The sequence below is a fragment of the Caretta caretta genome, chromosome 1, assembly GCF_965140235.1.
Source record: "Caretta caretta isolate rCarCar2 chromosome 1, rCarCar1.hap1, whole genome shotgun sequence".
NCBI lineage: Eukaryota > Metazoa > Chordata > Testudines > Cheloniidae > Caretta > Caretta caretta.
In genome coordinates this window covers 114,131,890-114,153,451 of record NC_134206.1, presented here as the reverse complement: position 1 = coordinate 114,153,451, position 21,562 = coordinate 114,131,890, and the positions used below count along the sequence as shown (strand labels likewise).

The 21,562-nt window shown below is 40.2% G+C and overlaps 1 protein-coding gene across 3 annotated transcripts in view; it reads left to right on the top strand.

Moving 5' to 3' along the window:
- Positions 1–385: 385 nt before the first annotated feature.
- GCC2 (GRIP and coiled-coil domain containing 2) overlaps positions 386–21,562 on the top strand; it is a 48,029-nt gene continuing 26,852 nt past the window's right edge. For 2 of the 3 annotated variants that reach the window (XM_048856490.2, XM_048856484.2), the window contains exons 1-14: positions 388–483; positions 4,069–4,131; positions 4,782–4,866; positions 6,927–6,991; positions 8,110–8,214; positions 11,298–13,772; positions 14,557–14,626; positions 15,989–16,089; positions 16,178–16,276; positions 17,754–17,873; positions 19,378–19,542; positions 19,979–20,083; positions 20,645–20,807; positions 21,415–21,515. In XM_048856490.2, coding sequence (XP_048712447.1) covers positions 478–483; positions 4,069–4,131; positions 4,782–4,866; positions 6,927–6,991; positions 8,110–8,214; positions 11,298–13,772; positions 14,557–14,626; positions 15,989–16,089; positions 16,178–16,276; positions 17,754–17,873; positions 19,378–19,542; positions 19,979–20,083; positions 20,645–20,807; positions 21,415–21,515 — 3,723 coding nt within the window. In that variant the 5' untranslated portion in view covers positions 388–477. Of the gene's footprint in view, positions 484–4,068; positions 4,132–4,781; positions 4,867–6,926; positions 6,992–8,109; positions 8,215–11,297; positions 13,773–14,556; positions 14,627–15,988; positions 16,090–16,177; positions 16,277–17,753; positions 17,874–19,377; positions 19,543–19,978; positions 20,084–20,644; positions 20,808–21,414; positions 21,516–21,562 lie in introns of all 3 variants that reach the window. The other variant, XM_075130178.1, reaches the window with a different exon arrangement.

The following is a 21,562-nucleotide window of genomic DNA, read 5'->3' as shown; positions in this document are numbered from 1 at the left end:
GGGGAGCCCCCGTGCGTGACCGTCCCCTGCCCTTCCCCCAGGGGAGAAGCGACGTGGAACGCGACCCCTCCCCCAACCCGCCTGGGGTCGCCCAGCGAGCTCCGTAGCGCTCAGGCGGGGTGCGGCGGGGGGGGGCTCCATGGGAGAAGAGGCGGAGTCACGGGTCGGACGTGGCCGCCTCAGGGCTTGTGGGCGGGGCCGGGCACGCCGCGGCTGCCGCCCCGTGGAAGGGGGCGGGGCCTAGGTTCAGGAGATGGGCGGGCCGCGGCTAACCCTCCGCGTGTTCTCTGGTTACCATAGAAACAGCCGGGAGGGGGGCGGGCCCGAAACTGTGACCTCCGGCCTGGCGTGGGTGATGACGTATGAGGCGCGCGCGGGGAGGGGGGTGACGAAGGCGGAAGCGGGGAGCAGGATGCGGCGGCGCTGAAACCTCCCCCCCCCCCCCCCGACGGCTGCTGCGCCGGGAGCGGCCCCGCCATGGAGGTATTGGGGCAGGGCGCCGCCGGGCTGATGCGCTGGGGGGGGGGAATTAACCCGTCACTGGCGCCCCCACCCCGCACGCGGCGGGACTGGGGCCGCGGGAGCATCTCGCCGGGTCTAACCTTGGGCGCGTGGCCGCCCCCCCCCTACCCCGCGCTCCGCCGCCCCCCCCCCCATGCGCAACCGCTCCCCCTCCCCTGGCCTCCTTCCCGAGGGGCCCCCACTGTGTGCGAGCCCCGCTCCTCGCCCGGCTGCTGTGCGGGGCTAGAGGGAAGCGCTGTGCGTGAACCCCGGAGCCGCAGCGTCAGCCCTGGCTTTACACGGAGCCTGTTGCAGAAAACAGAGAGTTCAGACTCGTTTCTGCCTGGAGCCCGGCCCCTCTGGCCCCTCTTCTTGGGAAGCCACCGCTAGCAGAGCGGGGCCACCGCGTGCCCGCTGGGAAACTGCCCCTCGGTTGGCAGGGGGAGAGCTGTCTACATCCTCGCACTGCTTGTGACCGTTCTGTGGTCGCCGCAGGGTGGTGATTGCCCCCCTAAACCAGACCATATGCCCCTTTCCAGTCTGGTATCTTCCTTGTGGGAGTGGAGCCAATCTCATGCTTCAGAGGAAAGTGAAAACGCTGTTACGCGCCTGCTGGGTTCGTCAGTTTCACCGTGGGAAGCAAAATTCCCTCCTGACCCCGGTGAGGGGGCCACTAGATCAATACTTACTTAGAAGTTTTATAAGGCCTAATAAGAGCACCCAAGAGCTCTGCGTGACCTTGACAATATTGTAGAAGTATGCTGAATGACTAGATTCCCTCAGTTCTGCAGGTCAAATGAAATAACCAGTGACTACATAAATATCATGACAAGTGTCAAGTGATTTCTATCACACACAAGGACTGGGGCATGTGTATTTATGTAACTTTTTTTGCAGTTACAAAGAGAAACAAAGATACTTCCAAAGGAAGTTTCAAGTCATTTGTATTTGCCATGTGGAATAAATAGATAAATCCAGAGTGATCTGTGGACATTCCTGATACATAACTGATAAGTTATGTGATCACATCTCAGAACATGGCATGGTTTAGTATGATTTGTTTAAAAGATGTCTAGAATTACTATATTTTCTACAAAACTTTAGTTTGTGATTGGTACTTCTGTGTAATTTGTTTGTATGGCACCTACCTAAGCAGAAGCTCTTTTAATAATTTGCAATTAAATCAGACTATCAGAATTTTACTCAAGTAAAATAAACAGGAAAGTAAATACATCTAGTCTGATAGTGTGGAAAAAAAAATGGTGAATCAGGCGTACAATTTGTATAATATGGAAATACTACCTACGGCAGGGATTGTCAACCTTTGGCATGCGGGCCTTTCAAGGAAATCCGCTGGCTGCTGGGATGATTTGTTTACCTGCAGCATCCACAGGTTTGGCTGACTGCAGCTCCCACTGGCTGCAGTTTGCTGTTCCAGGCCAATGGGGGCTGCGAGAAGTGGCGTGGGATGTGCTGGCCAGTGCTTCCTGCAGCCCCCATTGGCCTGGAACGGCGAACCGTGGCCAGTGGGAGCTGCGATTAGCCAAACCGGTGGATGCTGCAAGTAAACAAATCATCCTGGCCCACCAGCGGGTTTCTGTGATGGGCAGTGTGCCAAAGGTTGCCGATCCCTGACCTACAGTAGGGCAGAGAAGTCTTGTGTTGGTACACACCTTATGCTGTCTCTTGTTCTGTTTGCTCAGAATTGCTGTAAGGTCTGTGTGTGGAGTCCCACTCCCTTTTTCATATGCCCTTGCTTGAACTTTGAGCTTATACTAGCAGTGACTTTTCATGTTCAGAGTTCTCCAATGACCTGAAAAATCAAAAAGGAATCCTACAAAAAGTGGAAACAGACAAACTGCTAAGGAAGAGTACAGAAGACCACAAGCATTTACGGAAAGGTTAAGGCACAAAATGAGTTATGCCTAGCAAGGGACATAAAAGGCAATAAGAAGAGGTTCTTTAAGTACATTAGGAGCAAGAGAAAGATGAAGGAAAGTGTAGGTCCTCTACTTAGAGAAATGTGATTTAGATTAAATTTCAAGAACAGTCTTTCACTTTATAGTAAAGTAGTTTGACAGAAAACATTGAAAACTGGGAGGGCACATATAGTGCGGGTCAGTCCTGGGGCTGGTACTGTTAAATATTTTCATTAATGACTTTGGTAATAGAGTGGTGAGTATGCTTATAAAATTTGTTAATACCACAAAGCTGGGGGGGGATTGCAAGCACTTTGGAGGACAGGTTTAGAACTCAAAATGATATTAAACTGGAGAATTGGTGTGAAATGAACACGAGGAAATGTAAAGATGACAAGTGCAAAGTAATTCACTTAGGAAAAAAAATCAAATGCACAGCTACAAAATGGGGGAATAACTGGCTAGATAATACTGTTGAAAAGGATCTGGGCATTATAGTGGACCACAAATTGGACATGAGTAAACAATGTGATGCAGTTGCAAAAAAGGTTAATGTTCTGGTGTACATTAACAGAAGTGTTTTATGCAAGACATGGGAGGTAATTGACCAGCTCTACTCAGCACTGGTGGAGATCTCAGCTGGAGTACTGTGTTCAGTTCTGGTCAATACACTTTAGAAAAGATAGCCAAATTGGAGAAAGTCCAGAGGAAAGGAACAAAAATGTTTAAAGATTTAGAAAATCTGACCTATGAGGAGAGGCTGAAAAACTGGGAAAAAAGAAGACAGATAACAAGTCTTCAGATATGTTAAGGGCTGTTATAAAGAGGACAGTGACTAATTGATCTGTGTCTACTGACAATAGGACAAGTAGTAATGGGCTTAATCCTCAGCAAGGGAGATTTAGGTTAGATATTGGGGAAAAATTTTCTAACAATAAGGTGAGTTAAATTCTGAAATAGGCTTCTAAGGGAGGTTGTGGAATCCCCATCCTCGGAGGTTTTAAAGAGCAGGTTGCACAAATGCCTTTCGGGGTGGTCTGGATCTACTTAGCACAGGGGGCTGGACTTGATAACTTTTTTAGGTTCCTTCCAGCCCTACATTTCTATTATTCTATCTTCCCAAATATACGTGAAGATTAAATCACCTTCCAATCCCAGACCAAGATGATGATGTAAACCTCTTTGAATGTAGTTTGGAAGATCCTACCATAAAAATCACTATTCATTTAAATGTTGCTCCTCCACTAGGATTTTCAGTTGTCTACATCTTTAAGGCAGGTCTTTTGTTAGGTTATTGAGCCATACTTTGCAGACCAGTTGTAAACAAAATAAGTAGATTCCCCCCGCGCCCCCCCCCCATGTATACCAGCTCTTTGGTTAGGAATTCCAGATCTAAAAGACAGATTTCTAAGAATCTACTGGCTCACATAATCATGCTGTGATGCATCTATCCTGATCCAGCTATCTGTGATGGATGTCTGAGCTCATTTCTTCCATTCTTCTTCTTTTTAAATCTTAATTTTCTTGAGTTCCAAGTTCTACTAGAGCTGTTAATTACTGTCAGGGTACAGCAGGTTCTTAACCAGTTCCATTAGTAGTCTAATGAAGAGTTCAGTTCTGATGTGCTGTGCTTTGTTTTGTTTTTCAGGTGCAAGATGCTGGACAAGATATGGTGGCTTCCTATGCCACACCAGGAAGTGGTAAATCGAAGGTAAACTTTCTTTAGAAATGTAAAAGATTTGGACAGATTTACAACCTGCTGCACTAGCTGCTACTGGGGGAACATTTAAGAGAGATTAATTTTTAAAGGTAAACACTGACTCCTATTGGCAAAACTAAATTGTGGTTGTTAAACCTAGAGAGCCCTGTTAAACTTTGGAGAATGCTGAAGAAAAATCTTTAACGCTATTGGCAGTTATTACTGGAAGCAAATTTACTAACCTTTTAGAAAACTCTTGGTAGCTTCCAGTTCAAAGGAAGTCCAGTTCAATGGACTTTTCATTTCTTTAGGGTATAAATTTCTTCATTTAAATTTACTACCCACTTGCACAACGATGTCAGTCAGCATGCCATATTAAAAACATTCAGCAATTTACATGATTCTCAAATGCCTCCTTAGCTTTTTCAGTTTGGCAGGCATTTTTTTTTTTTACTTGTTTGAAGATTTTTAATCCATCTCTGAATGCTAACCCTTCACAGCCGAGTCTTACTTTCACATTGCTATTAGCTACTTAAGCCCTTTGGTGTAAACTTGTAAGAGTTAACATAGAATTAGAATCAGACATTTAATATTCCTGGTTTTCAGTGTTATAGTCATCAGGCATAGGGAAAGCATATTTTGTAATCTATCACATTTTACAGCTGGATACACTGTCCAAAGAAGATCTCATCAAATTTGCGAAGAAGCAAATGATGCTTATGCAGAAGGTGAAGTCAAGATGCACAGGTACCATACGGAAAAGGGATTTATTTGGCTGTTCCAAGATTTTTGTATTACTTAAAGAAAAAAAAAAGTGGGGTTGGGGGGAGAGAAGAGAACTGGTGTATTGACTTAATGGTAGTGTTCTCTGTTACAGTGTTTGACCTCTGGATTTGATTCCCAGGTGAAAAACTTAGATTTTCCAGCAGCCCATTTTATTCCATTTTCCCTGCTTCTGTGAGAGGATAGAGGTAGGAAGCTCAGAGTGGAGGGAAGAAGAAGAATTGCATTGATCTTATAGTAAATTTTACTAACCAAGCAAGGAGGAGTGTGATGGGAGAAAACAACTTGCTTAAGAGAATAACTGAACTGTATCTTGAAGTGGGGTCTTTCATTGAGTGTCTGCTCCCCATCCTTGATAGAGTATTTGCTTTTACGTGTCATGGCATATAGTAGCAAGTTTTGATGTTGTCGGGGGGGGGGGGGGGGGTGGAAATTCCAAGACAAGTAATTGATTTTACATGTTAAACACATATCATGCAACCCTGTCTTGGGGGTACAATAATATTTGTAAATAAGTTAGCTATTGTGTAATTATTCAATGTTGCCTCATTTGAAAAGAAATAGTAAAAGATTGCAGACCCCATTTTGGGTTAATTATGGGAATAGATTATCTGGTTTAGAAAAAAGTGCGAGGGGGGTAATGTAGCAGGGTTCACTCACCTTTCACAAGTGCCCCCTGGTTGAGTGTGTGCAGGCCTGCACTTTCTCTCTCTGTAGCTCAGTGGTTCTCAAACTTCTCTGTTGGTTATCCCTTTCATAAAGCAAGCCTCTGAGTGCAATCCTCCCACCCCATTATAAATTAAAATCACTTTAATATTTAACACCATTATAAATGCTGGAGGCAAAGCAGGGTTTGGGGTGGAGGCTGACAGCTCACGATCCCCCCCCACACACACATCATAACCTCACAACCTCCTGAGGGGGTCACAACCCCCAGTTTGAGAATTCGTGCTGTAGGTCTCCTTGGGCTTAGGCTATAGGACTAATTAAGAATCTGTCAGTGGTCTCAGCCCTGGTATTGAGCCATACTCAGGACTTCCCCCTGGAGGCAATGTCTTTGCCCTCTGGATGTTTCAGGCCCCAGATCTCCCACTGGGGCACTAAAGAGTTCAGTTCTCCCTCTAGGGCACCTCAAAGTCCAGGCCACTTCCCTCAGTGCCTAAGGGGGGGAGGGGGCACAGGGGGCTGACCCAGACCCTCCCTCTAGTCCAGGTCCCAGACTAGGGACTCTGTAGATAGCAGCCATCTGCCATGTCCCTTTATCTAAGTTATGCCACTGCTCTGATTCCCTAGACCACTTCCCCACAGCCCTGCACCTTCTTCACCCTTACCTCAGGGCCTTGTCCTGATGGAGTCCTAACAACCAGCCTAGAGCTCCTTCTTACTCTTCCCCCACTTCTGCCAGCTCTGCTCTGGCCAAGGTCCTATCACTTCCTCAGCCAGCCACACTCCTCCAGTTCCAGCAAGGAATTGATCTCAGACTGGCCCTGCAGCTCTTCTTATACTAGTGTACTGGGCCCTGATAGGGGCTGCAGGGAGCAGCCAATCTGATTGGCTGTGTCTCCCACAGCAACTCTAGACAGCTTGGATAACTTTTTCCACTGGCCTTTTCTGGGGTGGGGTGTGGCAGGGCCACGGGGCCTCAGAGGGTCTTGTACACCCCGTCACAGGTGGAGAGATAAAACTAAATTTTTTGCTTTTTCCTTTCACTGATGTAATGCTTCACAACTTTTAATCCATCTATTTGAGGCAAATACTACATTTTTATATACCAAGTTTCAGCCTAATGTATATTTTGATGACTATGTGACTTTTGAATACTAATATGCCAGGAAATTCTTAAGTTACACTGAGTTGGTGTTTTGAAATTTTTAAAATCTGATGTCATTACTATACTATTGTAATACATTAATTATATGTATGTATTTATTAATTATATATTCTCTTCTGAGTTAGAAGCTGCTCTTTGAAATGTGAAACAATGATTATGGTGAATTTTTATATAAATATTTTTTTTGTTTTAGAATTGGAAAAAGAGATTGAACTCAAATCAAAACCAGCTGCTGGAGGAGCTGATGATATTATTCAGGTGGGAATATATAATTGTTTTTGATGTACTATACATAATAAATGACCCAGGGAAATCTTTCCGCTGGTGGTGTTTACTGAATAGCAAACTATTTTACTCAGACTATCTGGGACCAGTCCTTCTCATGCACATAAGACACTTTCTTTAGCATTCTCCACCAAGTATCTTGTGAGTCTTACTTCAAGTATGGAAATATTTAATTTTTGTGTAAGTTTTCTGAAAAATTACTAGTAAAATGTTAGGTTTCAGAGTAGCAGCCATGTTAGTCTGTATCCGCAAAAAGAAAAGGAGTACCTGTGGCACCTTAGAGACTAACAAATTTATTTGAGCATAAGCTTTCGTGAGCTACAGCTTTCGTGAGCTACATCGGAAGTGAGCTGTAGCTCACGAAAGCTTATGCTCAAATACATTTGTTAGTCTCTAAGGTGCCACAAATACTCCTGTTCTTTTTTTTTTTTAGTAAAATGTTAATCCTCTTTTCTTAAGTTTCTCCTTTGATAGGAGAGTAGTCCAGCTCATAATGATGAACATTTGCACTGCCACTATAAAGAAATGGGGCAGCAGTTTTACTCAGTCCAACCGTTAAAAAGTGCTTTTTATTTTGTGAAATTATCACAATAAATACACTATTCAAATATTTTTAGATTTGAACTGGCACTTTGAGTTTAGTAGTGAAAGCATCTATCTTGCTGAAAGTATAGTAACTTATGTAGCTACTCAGATATAAAGTTAGTGTAAGAACCTGTAAACTATTGAAACAAAATTCAGATTGTTTAAATATTAGTTTAATGGTTAAAACAATTATTTACACTTCGCTTTTTTTCTGGAGGTATAAATAATAAAATAGGAAACCAGTTTTCCAGTGCAGCAAGTTCATTCTGCTCAGTGTATTAACGGTGAGAGGTGTTTTGTTAGAGTATAGTGACAACTATACTGCTATCTTCTCTATGTGAACTGAAGGTAATTATTGTAATGGGCTTGGTTTTCTGTTGCACAATGTGCAGAAAATCTGAAGGTCAATATCTGAGCTCTGTAGCATTGCCTCGCAAAGGTTGCTGAGACTTCGCATTTTCATTTTTTTTTTTCCCAACAGTCTTCTCACTCTCTCTCCAAATTAGGCTCTCTCAGAAAGGCTAGATGCTGTTCTTTTGGAAAAAGCAGAGATCCAGCAGCAGTGCGTAGCCCTCAAAAAAGAAAATGCTAAAAGGAAACAAGAAGCAGAGGTAGTGAACTGAGCAATAACATGTTTCTGCTAAAAACATTGCTAGTCCTTCGTATTTTCGTTTCCTAATCGTAATAATTACGAATATATGGTTCACGTTTTAATCCCTTTTTTTCTCATTCTTTTCTGTTCATTGTTAGTTAATAATACTCCATAGTTAGTATATTTTTAATTATAATCACCAATGTAAATACTTTCCCAAAAATTATTACAATACCTGTTTGCAAGTCTTAAAACAAATGGGTTATGCACAGACTAAATGGTCAGTGTCAAGTTGTCCTGCTGTGACTCAGGAGCATGGGCATCTAAGTTGCCTCTGAGCTGCATGGCTGCACAGCAGGCTATCAAGGGCAACGCAGGCGCGCAGCCACAGGGTCCTTGATTGGGGAGGAGAGAGGGGCCTCTCCCCCGGCCCTAGGCTGCTGTGGCAAGAGAGGGCTGGTGAGGAGTCTTCTCTCCCCACCGCAGCGTCGGGGCAGCCTGCTCCCCAAATCCCTCAGCCCCGGCCCCACCGCAGAGCCCACACCCCCAGCCGGAGACCCCCCCCACCCCTGCACCCCAACCCTCTGCCCCAGCCCTGAGCCCCACCTGCACCCCGAACCCTTCACTCCCCACAACCTTACACCTTTGCCCTAGCCCTGAGCCCGCACTCCCAGCCGGAGCCCTCACACACACACCCTGTGCCCCAATCCCAGCCCTGAGCCCCACCCACACTCCGAACCCCTCGCCCCACCCCCACCACACATCTCCTCCATATTGATGTACGTAACAAAATTCATTCCACGCATGGACGTAAAATATTAGAGGGAGCATCGGTGAGTACCAACCTCAGGGCAGACTATTAAGTACCAGGGCACAAACCCCAAATTGGCTGCGGGTTCTGTAGTTAGATTTCACCAATCAATTTTCAAGTCTAAGCTCCTCAGACACTATAACAGCTTAAATATGGAGTCACAGACTGACTCCTTGGTACTCCAATCTATCTCATCACCTAGGCAAGCCTACCCTTGTGATAAATGGTCCTTTATACCACAAATCACAACAGCAGTCAGGTTACTTCCAGTCTCAAAGGACCAGTAATTTACCCCCGGTCAATTGCACCTTAGAACTCACACCAAAGACCACACTTTTAGCCAATCGTATAACAAACTACATACAGATTTATCAATAGGAAAAGTGAAAAGAGTTATTTATAAGGTTAAAACAGTTAAACATACGAACACAAATGAGTTACAATCTTAAGTTTCAAAAGGTAATATAGAGCTTGCTTATTATAGACGCTTCTATGATCTTTAGAGCTAACCCAGGCTAAACAGCTGGGGATTCCTTGCTTATGTCTAGAAACCCTGCCTCCAGAATCCAAGCAGCAATGAGATACAGTTCCTCCTTGTTAGGGGTTTTTAATTCCCTCCCCCTTCTGCTTTGATTGGAGGAATTCATTTCCAAAACTCATCTTCATGGGAGTGGGGGAGAGTAAACAACAAAATATTTTGTCCTCTTTAATATTCCTCTCCAATCTGTCTGGTGTTGATGGGCCTTCCTTGTTGGACAGGACATAACACCTTCTGTTGGAGACCAGCATTTCACTCTAGTTAAGGTCTTTCTCTTGTCTGGTGATTTACACAGTTAAAAAGACTTACAGTGCAAATCCTCAAATATTACCTTACCGTATGGGATACAGACGTTATAAGTGAGATTAATGCTTGCAGCAACTCACAAGCATTCAATAAAGTTTCCACACTAAACACATTGTTGGAATCCCAATACCTATTGTAACAATACTAACATACAGGTGAGCCAGACTGATTTCAGCTATGTATTTGTCAGTATTCAGTTGAGGTCTGGGGACCATCAACAAGTTTAGGCTTGAAATTAGGCACTCATCTGATGATTAGAAATGTTCGAAGTTATAGAACAGCTTTCCAAAGGGAGTAGTGGGGGCAAAACACCAAGACTGAGCTTGATAAGTTTATAGAGGGGATGGTCTCATGTCACTGCTTACAATGGCATGTAGCCAATCTCTGACGGCTAGCAGAAAATATATCCAACGACCGGTGATGGGGCACTAGTTGGGGAGGGCTCTGAGTTACTGCAGAGAATTCTTTCCCAGGTGTCTGGCTGGTGGGACTTGCTGAAATGCTCAGGGTCCAACTGACCACCATATATGGGTTCGGGAAAGAGTTTTCCCCTGGGTCAGATTAGCAGAGATCCAGGGGCAGGGGCGGGGTGTTGGTCTTCCTCTGAGCATGGCGCTTGGGTCACTCGCAGGTTTAAACTAGTGTAAATGGTGGATTCTCTGTAACTTGAAGTCTTTAAACCATGATTTGAGGACTTCAGTAACTCAGTCAGGGGATAGCGGTCTGTTACAGGAGTTGGTGGGTGAGGTTCTGTGGCCTACAATGTGCGGGAGGTCAGACTAAATGACCATGATGGTTCCTCCTGACCTTAAAGTCTATGAATCTATGAGACCTTGGCATGAGCTGGCATCTGGTCCACCAGCATCACAGTCAGTCTGTGCAGAAAGAATCCATTAACTATCATAACCTTAAAACGATCCTTTCAGCTTCTCCTCTGAACTTGCCAACACTGTTACATTCTGTCTTTTGACCACGCATCCTGCAGCGAGTTTGTTGTTCCCAGCGAGTTTATCTCCCCTAATTTGCTTGTACATTTTTCTTCTCCCATTCTGAATTAAGTCCTCAAATGTAATTTCCTTGTTCCAGATAATTTAGGATTTTAAGGTTCTTTGGCCACAAAACTTAATATGACATCCATCTCTGGTACACTAATCAACATCAAGGATTTGTTTATTCCAAACTCTTTCCCAATTTCCTTGGTTGTACATGGGACAGAGACCTTTTCAATTCAGAGATCACAATATCCAAGTTTGCAGGTATCTGAATTACTTGATAAATTATTAGGTTGTAAAATTTAACCAGTTTAGTTTCTGATATCTAACTTCCACATTAGCATGAGTTCAAATGGCATTTATTATGCAGATGAATGACTTTGTCACTGATTTTTTTATCTATTTTTGGTTTTAGTTTCTTTCTGTGTAATTATTGACATATATGTTTGTTTTAGGTTGCTGTAACTAAGACAGAAGAACTGCAGAAGCAGTTGGAACAATCAAGCATTGACCACTTGAAAGATATTGAAGGCCTTAAGAATGAAGTAGTAAGAGCACAGTCCAAATACAATGAAGACTTAGCCAAACTGCAGAAAGAACTGCAGGAAGAAGTGAAGAAACAAATGGGGCTTGCAGAACAGCTTGAACTTCATAGTAATCAACAAGAGGAAACTAAAAGACTACAAGAAGAGGTCCAGCAAATTAAGCATACATATGAGGAACAGATTTTATGTCTGAACAAACAGTTGGAAGCTATCAGTGAGGATAAAAACAAAGAAATTGAAAATCTGCATGAAGTTATCAAAAATAATTCTGAACATCACTATAGTGAAATCAATAATCTGCATGAAGAACTTATACAACTGAAGGGTGCACACCAAGAAGAGGTGTCAGAATTGATGTGTCAGCTTGAAGCCACTTCTAAAGAATATGAAGAGGAGCGAAACCAGATAAATCGACGAAAGCTGGACTTAACAGAGCAGCACTTGGTAAAAGAAGAAAGCATGAAGGGTGAATTATGTGCTAGTAATGAGAAATATGAACATGAATTGGAGCAACGAAAAGAAGCTGTAAATAAAAATAAAGAAAATGAGACAGATGTTAAAGATGTACAAGGAGAAACTTATGTGGACACAAAAATGGAAGAAAAGGTCAAATACTTAGAACATATTTTAAAAGAACTGGAATCTCAACACAGTATATTAAAAGATGAATTAACCTATATGAATAATGTTAAGTTAAAACTGGAGGAGGAAATCCAGCGTGCAAAGGATGAGTATTTTCATGAGCGGGAAGACTTGGAGTTTAAAATTAACGAACTACAACTTGCTAAAGAAGATCATTGTTGTGTAATTGAAAAACTAAAATCAGAGCTCCAAGCAACAAGACACCAATATGATATTACTGTAAAAGAGCATAACCTAGAAGTTCAAAGTCTGAGAGAAAAACAAGAGAGAGAGATTTCGGAACTACATCAGACTTTATTGTCAAATTCGGAAAAAGAAAATATGGCATTGGTTTTTGAAATACAGGATCTTAAGGAACAGTATCAAAAGCTCATACAGGAGAAGGAAGACGCAATGTTCAATTATGAGAGTTTGAGGGAAACGCTGGAAACGCTACAAACTGAATTGGGGGAATCAGCTGGAAAGATCAGTCAGGAGTTTGAGTCAATGAAGCAGCAGCAAGCTTCTGATGTCAGTGAGCTACAGCAGAAACTCAGATCTGTTTTCAATGAAAGGGATGTTCTTCTTGAAACAGTGAGTCGTCTTCAGGAAGAAGCAGAAAAATTATCATCTAAACAGGCTGAGGTGGAAGAGCTTAAGCATAAAATAGTCAGCTTTCAGGAGGCAAATGCGGCAATGGTGATCTCTCTTGATCAAAAAGAGACCACAGTAAAAGAACTGGAGGAAAAGGTGACTAGTCTTGCCTCTCAAAAAGATGGTATCTTAAGTGAACTGAAATGTTCTGCTGAAGAAGTAGAAAAACTCCAAGAAATGTGTAAAAAAGAACAAGAAAAGGTTCTGGAACTTCAGCAACAAGCAGAATTTGTTAACCAGTGTAACAGTGACCTGAAAAAAAATGTAGAGGATTTAACAGAGACACTAAAAGAAGCTTTAAAAGAGAAGGATGAGAATAACCAAAAGTTAGTGCAATTAGAGGAACAAATGGAAGCTCTCTTGCTTGATAAAAAGAGTCTGTTATCTCAAACATATACTCTTCATAAGGAAAATGAGAAAATCAATAAGGAAAAAGACAAAATAAGTAGTAATCTGGAAAAGGTTGCCTCTGAAAAGGAGGATTGGCTAGTGTTTAAAGAACAAGCTGAAAGTTTAGAAAAGAGATTACAAATTGCTACTGAAGAAAAAGACCATTTAACTATGCTTCTTGAAAACAAACAAGCACATGCATTACTTGTCAAAACTCAGCTATACAGTTTACTTGAGCAAATAGGGTCCAGACTTTCAGATGATGATGATGAAGAACATGATGCTATTAATTTACTGCAGGTTGTAAATGAATCCTTAGCAAAAATGAAAGAAGAAAAACAGAGCCTTACTTTGCAGAATGATGAAAAAGTTCTTCATTTACAGCAGAAGGTTGAGAGACTTCAGGAAGAAAATGTAGTTCAATGTGCAGAGCTCAGATCTTTGCTGGAAAACGTTGAAAAAGAAAAGAGTCTCTTAACAGAAAAATTAGAAGGCGCTTTGTCAGAAAAAGCAGCATTGCAGCTAGACATCCAAGAGAGGAAGAGTGCCAATGAGAAAGCAAGGAATGAAAACCAAGATCTTCTAGCTTGTATTGAAGAGATCTCTCAAAAACTTGCATGTTATGAAAGCCAAATACAAGAGCAACAAAACCTAAAACTCAGTCTAGAACAGAGAGAGGCTGAACTTAGAAACATGAAAGCCGAACTGACTTCTCTAAAGGTTATGATTGTTATTTCAGTATACAGACTAAACCTCTAAGACTTAATGAAGGTTCAAAAGTATTTTCACATTATTTCGTGGCCCAAAAATGAATTTTTCCCTTTCAGAAAAGTCCTTTCTCCATTTCCCCCTTCCCCCCTCAGCCCCCAAAATCAACTGATCTGTTTTTTTAATAAGTATTTCTAATTGAGAGTGCCTCAACAAAAAGGCAACACTAAAAGTTACTTTAGCATTTATATTTTACTCAAGTAAGCTTTTATCTTCTCCCTTTCTCACCAGTACCTCACGAATAATCCTTCATTTACAGGAGGGATGGCCTAGATGACCTAATAATGTCTCCTAGCTCTTAAATGTTATAAATCTACAACTTAAATAAGCACAACTTAAAGTTGGTATTAGATCAGTTATCTGCCCTGCCCTGTTTGTGGTAAGTTTGCTGGAACTTCCTTGCATCAGAGCATTGTTACTGCCCAATAATGACTGAGAAATAGCAGCTGGCAAGAACTACATGGTCTGTCCTTTCTTGTTCTTGACGGGGTAGTATGGAAAGCAGTTGCTATGAGGATCATTTCCCTGCCCAAACATTTTAAGTATCTTTGTAAATTATCAAGAAAACATCAAATTGTACATAAATCATAATATTTATGTCTTGTTTGTATAGAAATAGCCCAGATTCTGGCCTTAAGTTTAATATATATTAATCAGTTTCTGATTGTGACATGCAAGGAATTAGCAGATACCAAAAATGTTTGTAATATTTCATTATCTTTGTTTTATTTCACAGGATTTCATGGAGAAGTCGTCTGTAAAAAATGACCAACAATCTTCAGTAGCAGAACTACAAGAAAAAATTGGTGCTTTTCTTATTCCTTTACATTTAATTAGTTGTGACTTTTAAACCATTATTTAACATACTTCATCTTTCGTTTTTTAACCCTAGTTTGAGAAATACTTAAAATAAGCAAATGACTTCCTGATGTCCAAGAAGGGTTCGAGATATGCCAGTGGTCTGTTACCCTAACAGTTAGTACTTTTATTTTAAGGTAGACATCTGTGTATCCTGGCTCTGTACAGTTGACCCCAATTAATAACAACTGTACCATGTGGAGGGGAAGATCTAATAATCAATAATATTTTAAATTAGTAACTGTTAAGATGCCACTGAAAAATATAGCTTGCTTTGAGAGAGAAAACTAACCCCTCTGAGCATTCTAGTTGGCTTTCAAAAGAAAATTAGCGCTAGCTGGAAGCAAAACCATTGAATTTCACCAAGAGGATTCGTAATATAATAAAATAATCGGCTCCTCATGGACTATTTTAGAGTCTAATGTGTTTTCACAGAAATGTACTTGTCTGTCAGCTATTCTTTATAGTTCAGTGTCTTTTTCATTTAAAAAAACAAACAAGATGACAGTACAAATTTGTGGCCAGCATAATTATATTAGAAAGCTAGTCGCTTTCACATATGAGGATAGCCCAAAACTAGTAAATGTTAGTGGATGGCTTTGTGACCTAGGGTGCAGATATTGTTCTGCACCATAGCCCTGAGCTTGATTGCTCTCCCAGTTTTGGTCCCTACAAAACTCATTCAGTCAAATAAGGAATAGTGGTACTGACTTGTTACAGAGAGAATCTCTCCCACTTCTGTGTATAGAAAAATAATGGCAAGGTGTTTTGGGGTTTACTTTGTTTTTATTTTCGCTTTTTTTTTTTTTTTAAGAGAAAATAGTTGTATAGCTGGGACAACTCCTCAGCTGCCTCAAGAGAAGAGGGAGGAAATAAAATCTCCTGTCTCTCAGACAAACACACTTTACCCTTGCATTCCTACAACATGTAAATGACAAATGCAGTTACTTTAAAATGTTAGGGAGGAAGTAATGGCAAATTGAAACAACTGTATTTGTCACAGGAGTAGCTGGAAGCATGTTTTTTGAGTTTTAAAATCCTAACAAACTGAAGTTTGCTAAAGGAACTCTCTGGAGCAGTGGAAGTGTTCACCATGATAGCTATGTGTGTTGCTGGGAATTTTAGCTTTCAAACCAGGCCTCCAAAAGTTTAAGTGAATGAAGTGTTTTAAATGTCTTCCTGTTTTTCAGTAGTAATGGATGCAAATCCTTTTTTATTTTGCTGATGTCTTTAAATTCACATAGATATTTGTTTTGTATTTTACTTATTCCGTTGCGTCGATGAATTAGTTTCTGTTTTTTTGTGTTTAGTATGTCTGGAAAAGCAATCTGCAGTGAGAGAAGAGAAGTTAAATAAAGTTAAAGTATTTGCTGTGAAAGCAAGGAAAGAACTAGATTCCAGTAGAAAAGAGGTAACTTAAGTTTTCAACATGAGGTCTAAATTTCTGGCATTGTAAGGTTCTGTTGTAATCACACTGTTACATATTGCTTTGTAATAAGATGCAGTCCTTGAGAGAAGAATTAGAGTTGGTACGATCAGAGAAAGATCAGCTGTCTACTTCTATGAGGGACATCATCCAAGGAGCAGAAAGCTATAAGGTAAGAGGTACTATATCTTAAAAAATGCTTTATTTATCAGAAAATATTATTTAGAGATGGCATTTCCTAGCCTGATTCCAGTTTGATGTGTCCATGACTCACTACTTGCATAATTAGTCAGCTTACCAATTTCCCTCTGTAGCTACAGTGTTCTTTGCTTCCTGCCCTAAACTATTGTACAGTGTTGCTGTGCATTGTTCAGCAATTGCCATATCTCACCTCAGAGGTTTCAGTGATGGATGAAGTGATCCCTGCATGTATACTTGGCATCTAGTAGCATATATTATACTTATTTTATTAAATTAGTTATTCACGTGAAGTGTGTGTGTGGTGGGGCGCTAGAATAATGACAATGACAATTACGTGTATAATTAAAATTGCAAGAGTTTCCATAATAATGCCTGTTTTTACAGACTCAGCTTTCAGAAACATTTATCCTTGTATGTGGAAATAGTCCATGCTCAGTACCTGCCCTTAAAGTTTGCTTAACTTTTTTGTATTATAAGCAATTCACCTTTGCATGTATATCTGGTTTAAAAATAAATAAATAAATCCAACCATGCTTTTAAAATATGGTCCTAAGCCTCAGTGGAGTTGTGAGGCTGTAAGGTAGCATGCTCAGAAGTAGATTTTTGTTAATATGCTCACTGCCTTAGTGCCATTGATCCATTCTATCTGGCTGGAGTGGCTAGAGTGATCAAGCAGGGACACCTGTGATATTGAGAGTGCTTTCATGAGGAAAACTGTCTCCTTAAAACATGTACAACAAAGTACTCCCAAAAATTACCTTTAATATTAGAGACAAGAGAAAATCATAGATACAGTATTTAAGTTTTTCAGCAAACTTCTGACATTCTTTAGTTCTTTCAGTGTTACATAAATTCTTTTTTCGGTGGAAAAACTGCAGCTATCAGAATATAAATGAATAGAAAATGCTGCTGCCTTGTGAAACCAGAGTTGTGTAAAAACTGTATCCAACCAATCAATACCAGCAGCAAACTTGGGGTCCCTTCTCCTTACCCTATTACTTCCACTGAAGTGTGAATTTCAAAGTTTAATTAGGACCATTTGAATGCTAATGTTAAGTTTAGACAAAGAGAAATATTATGGGAAATAACCCTTGTTAATGCAGTTAAAGTGCCAGATCAAGAAACATGAAAGATATGGTTCCAACAGCCTCCATTGCCAAAAAACCAGTAATTCCTTTACTAATATACCCTTTTTTAAAATCTGTGGTGACTTAGAGCTCTTCAATGAATGACTTAAATCTAGAGAGGAAAACTTGAAAGAGTTGTTTTCACTAGAACCTAGAATGGAGCTGCAGCTTTAATTCACCTACGGTACTTCTGATGTCACAATAAGAAACATCAAGTACTGAACAATAATAAGAATGTGCAAATACCCATTTATTTGCTATAAGCACATCACAGCTTCCATGTATTTAACAAAAATTAAAGTGCTTTGTGCATGTTTCAAGAATCTTTTGCTGGAATATGACAAGCAAGCAGAACAGCTGGATTTGGAAAAGGAGCGAGCAACTAGTCTTGAACATCAGACAGATGATCTTACAAGACAACTACAGACTTCAACTCAGCAGGTAGCTTATTTTGTGACTGAGCAAATAATTTTTATGACAAATATGAAGTAATTGATCTTAAGTCCCATTTCAGTTTGATAGACACATACTTACGTAAATTATCCCTGTAAATATTTTCATAATTCCATCTGTATTTTTGAATACATACGAGCAAATAAACTAATATTTGTGTTCGACAAGGTAGAAATCCCAGTGTTTGGAATATTTGGATTTGGAAAAAAAATTAAATGAAAATAGGGACATTATAAAAATATCTGGATATCTCTCTGAACTGCAAGAACATAGGGGCCTTTTTGGAGTATCAGGGCCCAAATCTGAAGAAATTTGAAATTAAGCCCATTTGTCAACAACTGTAGTACATGAGCTTGAGCTGGCTCTCAGAAAAGAGCAGCTGCACAACACTGACAGCGGTCATACAGATTTTAAGTCCTTTATATCTAATGGGTAGTACAGAGCTATATCTACCTTTTACTGATATTATCCCTTCCCTCTACAAAATACAGCAGCCGTTAGTAAGGACCGAGAATTTTAAAATATTAATACTAACTGTAAATTAAAAATGTTTCAAACTAGAAGTGAGGTTTTTTTTCCTCCTGTCTCCCTCAGAAAATACTGAGGAGAGAGGCAAAATGTGTCCAGTCAACACCCAAAACATCTGAAAATTGAGTGGGTTGTATGATGGACTAAATCCAATCATTGATTGGCTGAAATACTCTCATGAGACTTTAAAATCTCCTTTTTTGCTCCCAATCTCACTCTTGAATACATTCTACTTCTTATCCAGCAGGTGAATTTTTTCAAATTGATGATATAAAATATTTCATGAACAAAATATGATCAATAATTGTGCTGTTTGGTAATTTTTTTTTTTCATGTATTCATCCTTAATTCTGGATTCACACAACAAGGGAAGGACAATGAGACCATATGGTGAAAATGCTGGTGGTTCAAAACAAACCCTGAAAACATCAGCAACTCTAATCCAGACAGGGACAGATCTCTTACCTGTGCCTTAGCTTTATCTCATTTAAAACAGATAAATTGGCAATATTTGGTGGTATTGAAGTAGCTTCTTTGGAGTCAGGGTTGATGGCATTAACATCTGCTCAGAACTATGGCAGCTGTATTTGAGCCGAGGTTGGCATGCTGTTCCTGAAGAGCTAGTGAATTATTTTCCAAGCTTACCCACTGTTCTCCATCAACCCTTTAAAAAAACTGCAACAGGGTTGTAATATAGTTTCAAAATTGTGTTGTAGGAGTGTCTAAATCATGCCACCCATTTTTAAACCAGGCTATTTCTTATTCTGGTTTTAAACTGTTAGTATGGACATGGTTTTGTCCTGTCACGTTCAAGCATCTGCAGAAATAGTTTACAAAGGGTGTTGGGTGGAAATCCTCGTGTATCTCCTAAAAAAACAACAACATAACACAGTCAGCATCTCTGCCTGTAAGAATTGCAAGAATATTAACTTTCACTTTCATCTTGTTACTAATATCATTCTAGCAAGACCAACTAAACTCTGCCAATGAAGACCTTATGGCTCGTATTGAAACTCTACAGTCTAATGTTACACTGCTAGAAGCCCAGATATTGGAAACGCAAAAAGCCAAAGCAAAAGTTGACAAAGAACTGGAAGCTGAAAAATTTCTAAAAGAGCAAAAGATAAAGGTAAAAGCAATGTTGTGGGTCCATAAAAAATAAAGCACGGGCTATTCTCTGAATGGATTGAAGGGAAGACTTCTTGAAAGTGTGGTAAACCGTTAGAGTTGAATCTTTAAAATATTTTAACTAGTTTGGTTTTGTTGCCTTTATAGATCAGATACAGCATCATATTTTGTTGCCTGGCTGACCCTTTCAGTCTTGCCCCCATTTAGAGTTTTGTCATAGTCAGTAGTGAGAATAGAATGGGGCCTTATGACTGTATGTTAAACTAACATGGCTATTAATTTTATAATCCATCTGGGGTTTAATTTGGAGGCTATGAGGGTTTTTTTTTTCAAAAACCTGTCATTCTTACTAACATAAATTTTGTGACATACACCTCATGAACAAACATTCTTGAACTCAAATTACGTAACTGAAAAGCATGTAAACTAATTTTCAGGACCACAGCAGTGCTGTAAGAGAACTTGAAGAGCTTCAGCTGCAGCTTCAGAAGGAAAAGAAACATCTTCAGAAAACTATGCAGGAACTAGAGCTGGCGAGGCGGGTAGGGTAATTGTTTCTGTTATAGTAGTGCTTGGAGGACCCAAATAAGATTGTAGCCCCTCTGTGTTATGTGCTGTACATAACACATGATAGAACATCCCTTCCCACAAGGCTTAAAATCCAAGTAAGACAAAAGGTGGGAGACAGGAAGTCTTATCCCATTTTATAGATGGGGAACTGAGGCATAGAGAAATTGTTACTAGCCCAGGTCACACAAAAGACTGAATGGAAGTGGAAATTGAATCCAGATCTCCTGAGTCCCACTCCAGTGCCTTAATACAAGACTGTTTGCTTTCCCAGAGCCAAATTCCTTTAGAATGCTTATCAGAACACTAGACAGAATTTTAATATTGTAACTTGTTTCCTTGTTTTGATTCTGTTACAAACAAACGAGATTTAGAATGCTGATGGATAAGTTTTCCTCTGTTGCATATTTGGCTATAGACTTTAACAAAAATTGGAATTGTGAGGAACAGTTTTGCAGTACAGAGTATTCAAAACAAAAATCTTCAAATCAGCTCGAGCAATTTTAAACTGGAACTACAAAATATGTAATCTGCAGGATGCCCAGAAGAGCACACTAATGGATATGGAAATGGCTGATTATGAGCGTTTAGTGAAAGAACTTAATCAGAAGATTACAGATAAAAACAACAAAATTGAAGATCTTGAGCAAGAGATCAGAATTCAGAAACAAAAACAAGAAACACTACAAGAAGAAATAAGTGTGTAAAATATTAACTTTTTCTATTTCTCATTGTCTGCAATGGGACTTCTTTTATCCAATGTGGGGGGAGGCAAACAGCTTGGGAACCTCATGTATGTGTATCTTAACCTTCTCCGCTCAGGAGACAAGAAGGGCTGCCAAGAAATAGTTGAAAGAAGACTTGTCAAAATTCCTTTCTTACATGTTAAATGAATTACTGTAGTTCATCTGTCACTTGTTTACTAAGCTGTAAACTAATAGTCAGATATTTTACTGGACGAATTGCATTTCTCACGTGTCTGTGTTGGAGAGCTAGTGATACCTTCAGAGTCTTTTTACAGAGCTGAGTGACTGAAAACCCCTGGTAGAGTTATAACACTCTACTTAAAAACATTACCAAATAATGGTGTGTTAAATATTGCATTTTTTTGCCATCCTCTTAAGCATAACCCCAATTTGCTTGAAGATGTGTTAGAAAACCAGTATGATACCTGGAAATTTGAAGTTGAACTCTTGGTGAACTGCTTGTTTGCAACATTCATTTTCGGTTACATTTACAACACTTTTATGAAAGCACCCCATACAGTTTTTTTCCTTTGCTCATCAAAAATTATCTCTGCATTTAGAATCTCTTCAATCTTCTGTGCTACAGTATGAGGAAAGGAACTCCCAGATAAAACAACAGCTAGTGAAAACCAAAAAAGAACTGGCAGATTCAAGGCAAGCTGTACGTGCCTATTTTCCTGCACATGCTTTTTTATACAAAATGCTTAT